The sequence below is a fragment of the Calonectris borealis genome, chromosome 10, assembly GCF_964195595.1.
Source record: "Calonectris borealis chromosome 10, bCalBor7.hap1.2, whole genome shotgun sequence".
Taxonomy (NCBI): Eukaryota; Metazoa; Chordata; class Aves; order Procellariiformes; family Procellariidae; genus Calonectris; species Calonectris borealis.
In genome coordinates this window covers 24,469,860-24,482,481 of record NC_134321.1, presented here as the reverse complement: position 1 = coordinate 24,482,481, position 12,622 = coordinate 24,469,860, and the positions used below count along the sequence as shown (strand labels likewise).

General features: G+C 43.5%; 1 protein-coding gene across 2 annotated transcripts in view; it reads left to right on the top strand.

The window, feature by feature from the left end:
• The window catches only part of WNK2 (WNK lysine deficient protein kinase 2), a 117,189-nt gene that overhangs the window by 30,975 nt on the left and 73,592 nt on the right, over positions 1–12,622 (top strand). For both annotated transcript variants that reach the window (XM_075159466.1, XM_075159465.1), the window contains exons 3-4: positions 10,024–10,196; positions 11,178–11,398. In XM_075159466.1, the coding sequence (XP_075015567.1) occupies positions 10,024–10,196; positions 11,178–11,398 (394 nt within the window). The remainder of the gene's footprint in view (positions 1–10,023; positions 10,197–11,177; positions 11,399–12,622) is intronic.

The following is a 12,622-nucleotide window of genomic DNA, read 5'->3' as shown; positions in this document are numbered from 1 at the left end:
TGGTTTTTTGTGTGTCCTGGAGATGCGAAACGTGGGCACAGAAGAATTAAATGACTAGGTGTAGGTGGCTCAACAGGCCACAACGTGAGGGAAGAACTGAAAACGTTTCTCTCCAGGATGCATTAAGCCACTATTAGAGTTTAAATTAAGACCCGTCACTTTTCTGTTGTCTAGCTATTTTATATTCCTTTCCCTCAATATAATTAAGTTCAGCATGTATGTACATAGACACACGTGCACTTGTTCAGTCTTACTTGTTTTGTGAAAACATAGATACGAAAAGTTATGAGATGCTGAACTTCTATTGAAGGCTGCGTGGGCAAGTTTTCCTTGCTCGCCTGGCTTGTGCACCAAGACAGCTCTTCTCCGAGAAGAAAATAAAATATGTCCAGCTAAATAAAGGCTGCAGTCGTTGGAGTGATAAATGAGACAGAAGGTGCAAGTTGTTCTCCTGCACAGAGAGCTTGGGGCGGCCGCTGCAGCCCTGGCCAGCGAGACTGAGGGAACCTCCTGATGTTCTTGGTGCTCTCCTGGGCTCAGCTCTGCTTTGCTGATGTGTTTTAAGGTCTTCAAGTATTATGCTGCATTGGATGGACAGGAACAAGTGAGAAATGGCTTTTAACTCTGCTTTTATGTGACACGAGGTGGTTTTTGTGAGAAGAATGATCGAATTAAAGGTGTATTCATTGCTGTGTAAGAACCATGATTTGAAGAACTCTGAAAATAGCTCTTTCTACAGCCTGCTACAGGTTGTTGTCCAGCTGTCTGGTTTGGTGGGGAGTCTTGGGGTGTTCTGTGGTTTTAATGGTTTTTTTTTTTAATTAATTTGAAAATTTTTGAGGTAGTTTCCTAAAATGGATGTACTTAGTCTGTAATTAGAGACTAAGTCTGAAGGCCTATTCGGTGGGTATCTTCTAGGATTGGTAAGGCTGCCTAACCTGTGGTTGACTAGCGAATCCAAAACAGTTCAAGGGCTTAATTTTGGAGGTGGAAAATATATGTTCTGACTTGAATGATCTCTGTTACAAACGCGATAATATATTTCCCGTTACCGCATCTCTGCTTAAATAAAAGTTCGACAGGGAATGGTTTGTTTTAAGCGACTTTTCTAAATTAGCTTATTTCACGAGTGATAAAAAATAATACAAAGTGAAAACATTTAAAAGTCATTATATAAATGTCACATTTATGTTCTTCCATTTATAAGGTGTCAGCAGATAGAAATGCATCTGGTTTAGCTAGTGCTCAGCTTTGCTACTGCTCAAAGAAAATTTTAGTCATCTACGAAGTATTTTACTGAAACTGTAAAGCCATGCAAACATTTCTGTTGGGTCTTAGCAGATTTACCATTTTGACAAATTTTACCATTCAAAACACCTACGATGCTGGAAGGTACGTGCTATGCGGTTGCACTCAGGTTACAGTGAAACTGTTTTATTATTTCTGAATGTTTGTGACTGTAACTGAGCATCCTGTTCTCTACTTAGGGTTAATGGTGGATTATAATTAATTCACTGGTAAGAATATTTCACTTTAAGTGTGTTTTACAAACTGAAGTACGGAATTGCTAGGTTATAGCAGGATGGGAAATAGCGGCAATAACGGGATGAAAATGAAATTTGCCTGTTAGAAAGGCAGGATTGAACGCTACGCGAGACACACTCAGATTAAATTTGCCAGGGCAAATCTAAATAAAACTTGCCTTGTTCTGCTAATTCTTCGTGCTGGGGTAATTTTGGCTGGCAAAGCTTGCTGGCCGAGTGAGCATTAACATTTGCACGCTGAATGGTAACACGGGGTAAATGGCACCGTTTTCATCTTGGGAGGCTGAGAAAGGCGGCAGTGCTCCTCCGGCTGGGTCTCCCCGGCGAGCGAGGAGTGGCACCCCCTCTTTTTTAGGAAAGACAACACTTCTGGAGGGGATTTCATACCCACAAAGTAAGTTAATTTGAAAATTGCCTCAGAGTAAGGAGAGCAGCTGAAAGAAGAAAAAAATGGGATGGCTTCTCTCTGGGTGCCCGCGCCCTGCCGCTGTGCTGGTCCGGACAGGCTTGATCCGTCCTGTGACAGCGGGAAGCCCAGCCCTCCCAGGGCAGCGGCATCTCCTCTCGTCCCTCCACACCTTTTCAGCTCTCTGAAGGTGATTTTTGGGCAGCAGCACCGAAATGTCTCTTTCCACTCCTGCTGTGGCCTGGGCCAGAGGGACCGAGCCTGCCGGGGCTGGCGGAGCCTCCTCCTCGGTCCGACTCCTCTGAGTCCGGCACCGGAGCAGAGGCAATTCGTCACCACAGCTATTAAAATTGCGAAGGCATCAGCCATCGTACGTGGAGGTATTCGCATCGTCTTTCTGCGTCTTCCAGCCTGCAGCTCGTGCTCTTCCAGCCCCTCAGGCGTGAAGGCAGAAGTAGGAGCCCGCAGCGGGGGGCCCGGGCCCAGGGCCGGGGGCAGCTGGGCCTTGGCTGGCTCTGTTTGAGGCGGCGTGCCCGGTGCTGTCTTCCTGGGCCACGTGGCGCAGGTGAAGCAAAATGCTTCTTAAAACCAGCACAAACTTTAATGAACGCTAGGCTCAGAAGTGAATTCCGGAAAATACCAAAATACCGAGTTCTCATGACATGTCCAGAATGATTTTTTTGATGGTGTGGGTTTCTTTCTTGCTGTGTGAGCAGAGGTGATCTGGTGTCACGGGGTTTGTCCAGCTTTTTTCACACATTGATTTCACGGTTTCCTTTGAAAAAGTCATTTTGTGAGGCAAGCCTGAACTGTTTCTGGTATTTTGTCTAAAATTACAAGCTTATGTGGAGCCTGTGAAGCACTGGTAATTAAGAGAGTTAATGGGGTGCTACCTGCAATTAATTCAATTGCTTCTGACAAGAACTTTTTTGTTTGACCGTAGGTTATCGCAGTGCAGTTGTGTTGGGAGGTTTTCATCTGTAAAACACGGTCTCTGCCCATGGTGTTGGGTTTCTTAGGTGTTTTCATGGCTCTTGCGTTGGGATTTGTGATTTGAGATGTTGATTCCCCTTCCTCCTGCACCTTGCGGGACGAGTTTTTTAAGTTCTGACATTCCGTAGAAGACATGAATCTCATCGTTCCTCTGCCATAGGACTTTGACATGTCCCTTAAGCAATTTAAAAAGTGGCAAGCTGTACTTGCGTCCAGCAAAAAAGCAAGCTCAGCCTTTTCTACAGTGCCAGATTTAGCCATAAAGACCTGAATTCAGCTCCTAATTTTCTATAGCTTTCTAGCAATGACTCAGGCAAATAAGTAAATCTCTCTCGGCCTGTTCTCTAGCTCCTGTTCATTGAATTGTGAGCATCCTTGGGGGCAAGGGCTGCTTTTTATGCATTGGGAAAATGAGTTACCACTGGGAAACCTCACTGTGCTTCACTAATACAGCTAACAAATAGCAGGCTGTAGTTTCACCAAGGGTGACTTAGTGAAGAAGAATGTTGGCTGAATGCTGATACGTAATGAAGCTGTAAAATTTTTTCCCCGATTTGCAAGTTATCTAATGGCATCTGCTGTTTGTTCACAGAAAGGGGATTTTCTCCTTTAGGATCACTTTAAATGATATGTGCTTATAATTGAATGTACAGGATGTGGGAATAAAAGGTCCTGAATGCTATTAAAAATTTCTAGCAAAGGCATAATAATATTAAAGGCATAGAGCTGGTACATGAGAGCAGCTACTTCAGTAATATCTCGAGCTCTTCACAGTCCCAACTGCTGCGTGTCTGAGCCTGCTTTTGTGCCCAGTTATGTCTTTGGGAGAAATCCTAGATTCCTCTGATAGTGGATTAAACAAGTCTTAATGTGAAATCAAAAGGTGATTGCACTAAGTGAGTAAAGTTTTCATTTTAAAAATACAAAAATTGTTTTTATTTTTTTCTTCTAAAACGTGTTATTGTTCATCTTTATTTCTGAAGGCCTTTGAATTTTTAAAATTTGAAAACTTTTGCAAAATCGTGACATTTCCCTGAAGAGGTGGTACTGACAATACGGGATTTAATGAATTAATAGTCCTATGCAGGTACGAGCTAACACGTCCTAAGTTCACTGTCAGAGCAAAGCAAGTTCTTGGCTTACGCTGCAGGATGTCTGGGAAGGCTGCCGTCTGTTCCCACCAAGCTGGGTATCTCGCTATCGGACCCGTGACTGTAGGGCAGACCAGAACTGCACTTCTGTTCATAAATCCACAATAAACCAACAGGCAGCTACATAGGAGAAGGCTGTCAATGGATCTCTCTGCTGATTTCGTATCTCAGGGCAATCTCTGATTAGAAGAGTAGTTGTGGTACATGAGCAAATGTACAGATTTGGCATGCAGATGTGAAAATGTAATGATATGAACAGATGTTCATTCTGCTGATTTAGATATCTGATTTCTGATCCTGTGATGGAAGTGCCACTTCAGTTTCCTTTTCTTCATCACTAATATGGGTGAGAGATGTTATAGCTTCTGCATGGCAGAGGTGAGCCCTTCCCTCATTTGGTGACCTGCTGCTCCTGCTGCTTCACCAGACAGACCTTAATCTGTTCCAAAATGAGGACTTTGTCCTGTTAGGCAAAGTTAATTAACCATCAGTAAATACAGCTATGTCAGTTTAAGCATTTAAAAAAAAACCCCAACAAACAATATTTATAGGCTAGCTGGACACAGAAGTAGAAGTCCTTAGGCCAAGAAGTCTAGGTAAGGTATCCAAGTTGTGTGCCAGGGAAGGAGACGTGCCCGTACAAATGTGTGGGCAGGAGAGGAGAGGGCTTTCAGATGTCCTTAGCCAGGCTGTAACACACCAAACGGACAGCTTGAACCTGTCGTGGCTTGGGAGGGATCTCTCAAAATAGCAGAGGGTCTTTTTGGAGTGAGACAGGAGAACTTCGGTAGGCTGTCCGAAACCAGCAGTACTGTGGCCCAGGCTCGCTCACTAGCCAGCGTGAGTTTATTCTTAAGTCATTGCCACTTATAAAGTCTTTAAAGCAGTTTATTTTTTTTTTAATGTTACTGAAAATTCAAGTCTTTAGAAGGAGGAACTTAAAGAAACACAGTGAAACTGCAAAGCAGCACAACTTTCCAGTTTGGTAACAGCTGTGCTTCAAACCCTGCTCTGACATGGTTATAGGCATTGCTATGTAAAGAACAATTTTTTGCGTGGTCTTATTTTTCTTCCTGTCATTTGATCCCCTTGCCTCATGGGGTGAGGATGCAGTTTCTTCCCAAACCTGTTAGCCCCTCACAAGTAAGTAGGCAAGAAACTTGACCTCAGTTGTTAATCTTTCTTAGAAATCTTCTAAAGACTCAGGTGAAAGCCAGTCTCTTGCTTGTGTAACTTGCAAAGTCTTAGTCAGAGCCCATATGTTACAACCTGGAGGAAATGATGCTTGGGGATGACTAACAGAACATGTTCCTGCTGTTAATTTGGGTGTCATTCCAGAAATTTAATTCGTAAGCTTTCTCTTTCATTTTGTTAACGCATTTACTTACTAATTCCAGTCTTTGCTGTTGTTCCTCACTAAGGAACTTAATGAAGGGATAAATTTTATTTTAACAAAGAGAAGTATTTGTTCACCCTGCCTGTGACGAGTACGGAGAAGCAGAGAGCATATGTGTGTTAGATTAGAAGAGTTATGATTTACGGATAGGAAACTCACTTTAATGTAGCTTCCTGATGCAAACATCGTTCTACTCCAGTCTCTCTAAATGGGTGTGTAATTTAACAAGGGCGATGCTATAAAGTACTAATTGGGAATTATTTCTTCCTTCCAAAAAAAAGCAAATGGCTTTCAGTGGTCTGATGCTTAAAACTGACCATGCGGTTATAATCTGATTTGCAACAGGAAAGCTAGGAAAATTAGTGAAGAAAAGATAGCTTACAATTTATAACCTCTTCTTACCACTTGCTTAATACCTGTCTGTTAGACTGCCCTTCACAGCGAACGATAGGTTGTATAACCCCAACCCAATTAATGCCTACTTATCTACATGAAAGGTGGCATGATGGAGCCATACGCCAGCCAGGCTGTATGTGTGACTGGACAGTGTCTGTGTGACTGGTGACGCCGTGCCCGAGGTGCACCAGGAACGCTTGCTGTTGTGGTTTATTGCTGCAGAAGCACTCCGTAAGCACTTAACCGCAGGAGCCCAGAGTAGCTGTAATAATAAAATGTCTAATTCTTAACACAGGGTTAAGGCAGCCGACCACGGATCGGTGTGGCTGCACTGGGGAATGCCTTTTTAACCCGTCTGCTTTGTAGGCTGCGTGGCAGTGGATGCAATCTCCTGTCTGCTCTTGTGTTTTGTAAGACCTAGTGCTTTTGTTGCTGCTGGGCACGATTCTAGCTATGGCATTGCGGTAAAATAACAGGCAATTGATGAGTTTGCATTGTGTATGTATTTGCAAAGCTGATACATCTAAAGCTCTGAGGGTGAGAAAGCTCGTTGTTACTGTGTCGGCTCCCGCTGGTGCTCCGGCTCCAGCTGTGCCACCGACAAAGTCTGTACTGAAGCCTTTAAAGCTGACTATTCTCCATAGTTTATTAAGACGGAGAAACAAGTTCAATTTACAGATTCTTTCTTAGCAGTAACACAAACCGAGCAGCTGTCTCGCTTCTTGCTTTGTTCTGTTTAACTTCAGTTTGTCTGGAAAAGTTGAACCAGCTCAGTGCGATTGCTGTGGACTTTTGACGGTTGAAGTTTATTTTAGAAAGCTTGGTGCTAAGTGGTAGGTTTGAGAAGCTTTCAGTTATTTGAAATGGAATTATAACGTCACCTTCTGAGCCAAGGCTTTGTGTCCCGTCGAGGAGGGAAAGAGCCAAGAAGTGTGAATGCCTTAAAAGGAGAGGAAGCCTGTAGATATCTGCAAACTAATATTGATATCGCCCGGATCACGTTGAGAAGAACGTTTTCCAAGTTTCAAGTCTCGTGTCTTGAGGGAGCTCAGAATAGCAGTAATGCCATAAATGCAGTGGAGCAGACTGAGCAACGAGCTTGTTTGTCAGCTCGGCGTGATGCCGCTGGTGCACTTGTGAAGCTATGGAGGAGCAGGCCGTCGCGTGTAACTCGAAGTAACGAGTGTTCATGTGTAACGAAGGCCTCCCTGAGCTGCCTCCTTCAGCTGTACGGTGTTGTAAATGTCTGCTGCTGCAGATAGCATGATGGTTGATGACTCCTTGGGTGAATCCGGAAACTCACTTCATTCCCCCAGATTTTGATAAATTTGGGTTATGCAAAGTGATGCCTTAAATCCAGTTAAGTGGATTAGCTTTCTCTGGCATGACCGTTCCAAAGGATCCTGTTCCTCATCTTGAAATTTGATGTCCTAAGGTTGTTTCAGGCTTACACCCTTACCTTAAGCATAAGGACATTTCACCTTGGGCGGATTATATGATGGGGAGTAAGTGTCTGTGACCCCAGTGAAGGTTTTTTGGGCTTGGATTAAACCCCGAGTGAGTCACGCAGTTAAACGGGTGTTTTTGCTGCTTCAGAGTAGAAAACGGTTCAACTGTTAAGCCCGTTCAGAAACAGCGTATGCTTTGGCCAACGACTCGTGTCAGGTTCAGCCTGGAGGAATTTAGAAAAGGTTGTTTGAGCCCTTACAGCGCCGGAGACCGGTCCCGTGGCGGGGAACGCCGCATGCGAGAGCGGCTGCTCTGCCCAAAGCCTGCCTGCACCTCTTCCCTGCCCTCGCTTCTCCTCTCAAGTGTTAGTACTGGACTCAGGCTTCCTCCTGAGAAAGAAGCTCAGCTATCATTCTGATGAAGAAAAATCCAGATTCTTTCTACGGTAGTTATAGATAAAACAGGTATTTATCTTCCAGAATCACTTTGTTGCAGTTACCCAGCTTGCCGACTTAGTACTTTGAATTCAGACAGCAACCCAAATGATCTGGCGCTCATAATATGTAGAATATACAGATTATGATTGTCTGGAATGTCTGAAGGATATTTTTGAAAGTTACCCTTAAAGTAGCAGTGGAAAATTTCTCACAGTGCTCAGAAATCTGGAAATGAGAGTCAAGGGGTATGGTATTACTTTTTTGTTTTTAATTAGAAGGTTTGTAAAAAACTGCTGGATCTGTGTCACCGCCTTTTCCTTTCTCTGCTAGCCCACACTCCGTTTTTCCTGTCTCAAACAAGGACTTGCTCCTTTTCCTCCTTAATAGCAGTGTGTCTGATTTATTCTACAGGGCTTAAATTAAGAGGAAACTCAGCAGTAGAGGAAGAAGTGATGGATTTGAAAGCAATTCTCAGGCTTTTCTATCCTGGCTCATTAGACAGCCTGCTTTTTTTTTTCTTTTCTTTTTTTTTTAACTTTGAAAAAACACAGTGGCTACAGAGCAGCAGAAATACTGCCTTGCTCTCGGCTGTTGGCATTCGGCGTGCTGCTGCCCACCCGTCCCCGGCAGCGCCGCTGGGTGCGGGGTGCTCCCGGCTGCCCCTGGGGATCCGGGCATCGGTCCCCACGGGGCACCCCGCTGTGCCAGCCCAGGAGGCTGCTGTTGCTTGGGGCAACGTTAGCTCTGATGCTGCTCCGTAAAATGTAAAGAAAACTGAGAACCTCCTCAGCAGCCACGGTGTAAAATGGAAATGTTCCCCCCATGCACACACGCTGCTGGGAAGCAGGTTTTCTGTCTTCCAAAAGAGCCAAAGCATCATTGTTTCAACCCGGGTTTTGCTCTCGGGAAGTCTCTGTGTAAAGCTGACTTGTTTGTAGCCATGGAAATTCTCATTCCCGTATTGAGTTCTTTGCAATCGCAGATGAGGGCAGGCTATCAAAATGGCAGCGGCCTGATCCCTCTGCATCTTGGTTACAAATCAGATGGGTGCCAATTTAATTCACTACATATATGCTCTTAGAAACATTCCTAAGTGAACCGAGAAAAGGAAAAAGTCTGAGGTTAAAATACGAGCTAATTAATCTTAGTGATTTGTGAGCCTTTGCTTCTGTAAGAACAGTTACACAATCGTGCCTTTTAAAGAACGAAAAAGCTTCATTTCTAGGGCAGTGGAGGGGAGTGCTCCCAGCCCGAGCAGCCATCCAGGGGAGACAAACCAGACGGCGACAGTGTGGTCTTCGGTGAAACTCCCATTTTGCTCTTTTACGTCGTCTAAAGAGGCTAGAGCATGCATCTGAGCTGCTTGTTGGAGGGGTCTCCATGTTGCTCATGAGGTCCAGGCAGCCCAGCAGGCTTCTGCCGCGCGGTGGGGAGGAGGAGACAGGCTCTGCGTGCTCCTTGCAGGGTCACTTCACAGTTTATGGTAAATGCTGCTAATTTTCTCTAGGAAAACCAGAGTAGTAGGACATGACATTCCTCACATTTCTAATCTAAAAGAATAAGTATTTCCATGTGGCCAATGTGCAGCCTCCAGAAAAGGCTGAAGGACAGCTTTAAATCCTTCCTTTGCCAACTTGAAAGAAAAGTCTGTAAAATCAGGGAGAACAGCAAACAAATAGAAAACTTTGTGTTCGTTTTTTTTATTTTTGCGGGGGGGGGGGGAATTGTTTTAATTTGTCCCTAGAGAAATGGGATGGGCCGTACAGGCCAGCGTGGTTACGGGGGGACCTCAGCCGGTGGTCACTGCCGGAACTTCGCAGGAGCAGCCGTGGAAGGTGGCGAGCGGCCACAGCTGTAAGAGACAGCAGCAGCTTAGCTGTGAGGACGTTCATACCTGGAAATGAAATCCTGCGTGTGTTAATCTCTCAGATAACGAGCCTCACAAACCAAAACAAGTGTTGATCCATCAAGCCACAGGTGTGTTTGTGTTGCCTGAAATATTAATGCTGTCATGTAGCATAGTGTAGCACAGTCATCTCTTTGTTCGGAGGCGAGTCTTTGTCTTCTTGACACTGGATTTAAGGCGAGTGCCCTAGTTCCTACACGCTGCTCATCTCTTACGTAAAAGATTTTATAATTGCTCTTGATAGAAGCATAAAACAAATCTAAAATTCTGAATACCCTCGCATTGCAGTGCCTGTATTTTATTTTTGTCCATTCGTTGCTAATAATGTCTTATTTTGGGTTATAGGACAGAAAACTCACAAAAGTAGAGAGGCAGAGATTTAAAGAGGAAGCAGAAATGTTGAAAGGTCTACAGCATCCAAACATTGTGAGATTTTATGACTTCTGGGAATCCTGTGTAAAAGGCAAAAGATGCATCGTGCTGGTTACCGAATTGATGACCTCTGGAACACTAAAGACGTAAGTACTGCGCTCCTGGTGAGGAGGCTAAGAATAGCGATGGAAATTTTTAGAAAAATCCTACTTTCATATTCTGAAAAAAGGCATCTCCAGATAAAAGAAAAAAATGGAGCTGTTCTCTGGTGTCTGTCATTTGTCCCTGCGTTTGAACTGCATTGATTTGACAGGAAGAATTTTGGCCTCCATCTCTCTTTCCCTGCTCTCCTCTTTCAGTTATGCAACTAGAAGCTGTTCTCTGGTGTGTTTCATCTTCTGCCTGTGACGTTTTAATTTGTCAGGGTGTGTTTTTGTGATTGCTTTTGTGCTTGTATTTGCATGTTTTGTTAGAAAATTGAGATAGAATAACACTTGAATGGTAGAATCTCTTTTTGAAGCAGAAGGTGCTCTAGGTTATCTACTAAACAATATTAATTAATAGCTTTTGGTACTGACAATCTTGTTAAGGTTGATATAAAACAGTTGGCATGAATTCTGGAACAGATTTTTAGCCCCAATGGGAGCAGTACTCATCACTGCATATATCCAGTGTGCTCCTCTGCCAGTGCACAAGCAGGTTTTAAATTTTTCCAAAATGTACCCTCCAAATCAGTGTTTTAGGTAAATGGAAAAAATGCAGGTGCATGGTACAGAGGTCAAAGTCTTGTGGTTAAAATTAAGCTTCCGTATTCTTCTGATTTGAATATATGAAACATATTCTAAAGCTGTTCTCTGCGTGAAGTGAATTGCTGTTCTATTAGACTTGCAAATGTTTGGTTGTATTTGCACCAGAAATGCTTATTATCTTCCTCCCTAAAAATGAATGCTCTAATTCCTCCTTTGAAAAGATCTATTTCTTTCAATTTTGTGATATTTCTGAGCTGCTATTATGGCATCTAATAAGGGGCTCTTATCCAGAATGGAGTTTCAGCTGTTAAAGCCCCTAGAATCTCTAATAACACTTCATTTTCTTTATACCCACTTCTGTGTATGTTTGTGCTCTAGGTATCTGAAGAGATTTAAAGTGATGAAACCAAAAGTCCTGCGTAGCTGGTGCCGGCAAATCCTGAAAGGTCTTCTTTTCTTGCACACAAGAACTCCACCAATAATTCACAGAGACTTAAAATGTGACAATATTTTTATTACTGGACCAACTGGATCTGTGAAAATAGGAGACTTGGGTCTGGCAACCCTCAAGAGAGCTTCGTTTGCCAAAAGTGTAATAGGTAATGCTCCTGTTCTCCTTGGCTTCCTTCTGTTGGTATGGTGGTCGTCTTTTAATATCTTTCTTTCACATTTTGCATTAGTTTTTTCACTTGCAGGTTGGTAGTAGAAATTAAAGTGGTTTTGTGACTGTTCCCTTTATACCACTATAAAAATCTCAGTCAGTAGGAAATGGTGTCAAGACTTCCTCTTCTCCTTCCTTCTGTGTCACTTTTTTGTTTGTTTTTTAATTGAAATATTACTTGGTATCCCAAATCCTTCTCCTCTCTCCTTCAAAAGGAGCGGCGAGGGTTCTCAGCAGCTTATGTGCATCATCCTCCTGAGAACAGGCTCAGTGCCTGCTGGGGGGGGAGAAGAAAAGAGAGAGGATAGGGAAGAGAAAGGATGCCCTGCTCTCTCCCTAACAAGGGAGTGCTGCAAAAGCCCAGGAAAGCCCCCGGGAAGTCTTCTGCTTCCAGCGATGCTGGGATAGGGATGGTTATTTTTGCTGAAGGGAGAGGCAGTAGTGCCCTGCGGAGCCGGGCTTCTCTCCTTTGCAGAGAGGTCGCAGAGGAGCCGGTCCGGCTGGAACACCTTATCCCCATTTACTGGGGCATCAGCAAAACAGGCTGCTTCTGCAGGCAGCTGCAGAGCTCGTCCCTGCCTCGACGCCGTCCTGGCAGAGTTCTGCTGAAACAACATCTGCAATTTATTAAAAATCAGTAGGTACGAAATGAAAAGAAATTTCCACTAAGATATGCAATAGCTGATGCCCTTAGGTGGTGCCTGCGTGAGGAGTGTTAGAACTTGGGTTTGCTTGAACTGGGAGGACATTTTCTGAATGACTGTTGAAGGACATCGTTTCCTTGCAAAAATTGAATTTAATGTTTTCTGTGTAAATGTAATGTTTTCCTGAATTCTCAAACATTTTGTGTTTTTTACCCAAGCTTCTGTAGCAAATCTCCCTTGTTCAGATCTGTAGGTGATGGTTCTAGGAAGCTGCAAATTTCTGAGAAATGATGCTGAGGGTGGGGGAAGTTACGATGCACCTAGTCGTATTTCAGCTTACAATATAAATGGAAATTAGAATCTAAGTAATTAGAGTTAGCAAACTGATAGTGACAACCACTCTTCCCTTACTATATATGAAAATAGCATCCTATCTTTCAAGCAGTAGTTGCTTAAATAATTATTTTAGCATCTCAAATTTTCAGAGGTTATAATTCTTTACAATTATTTGTACAAAA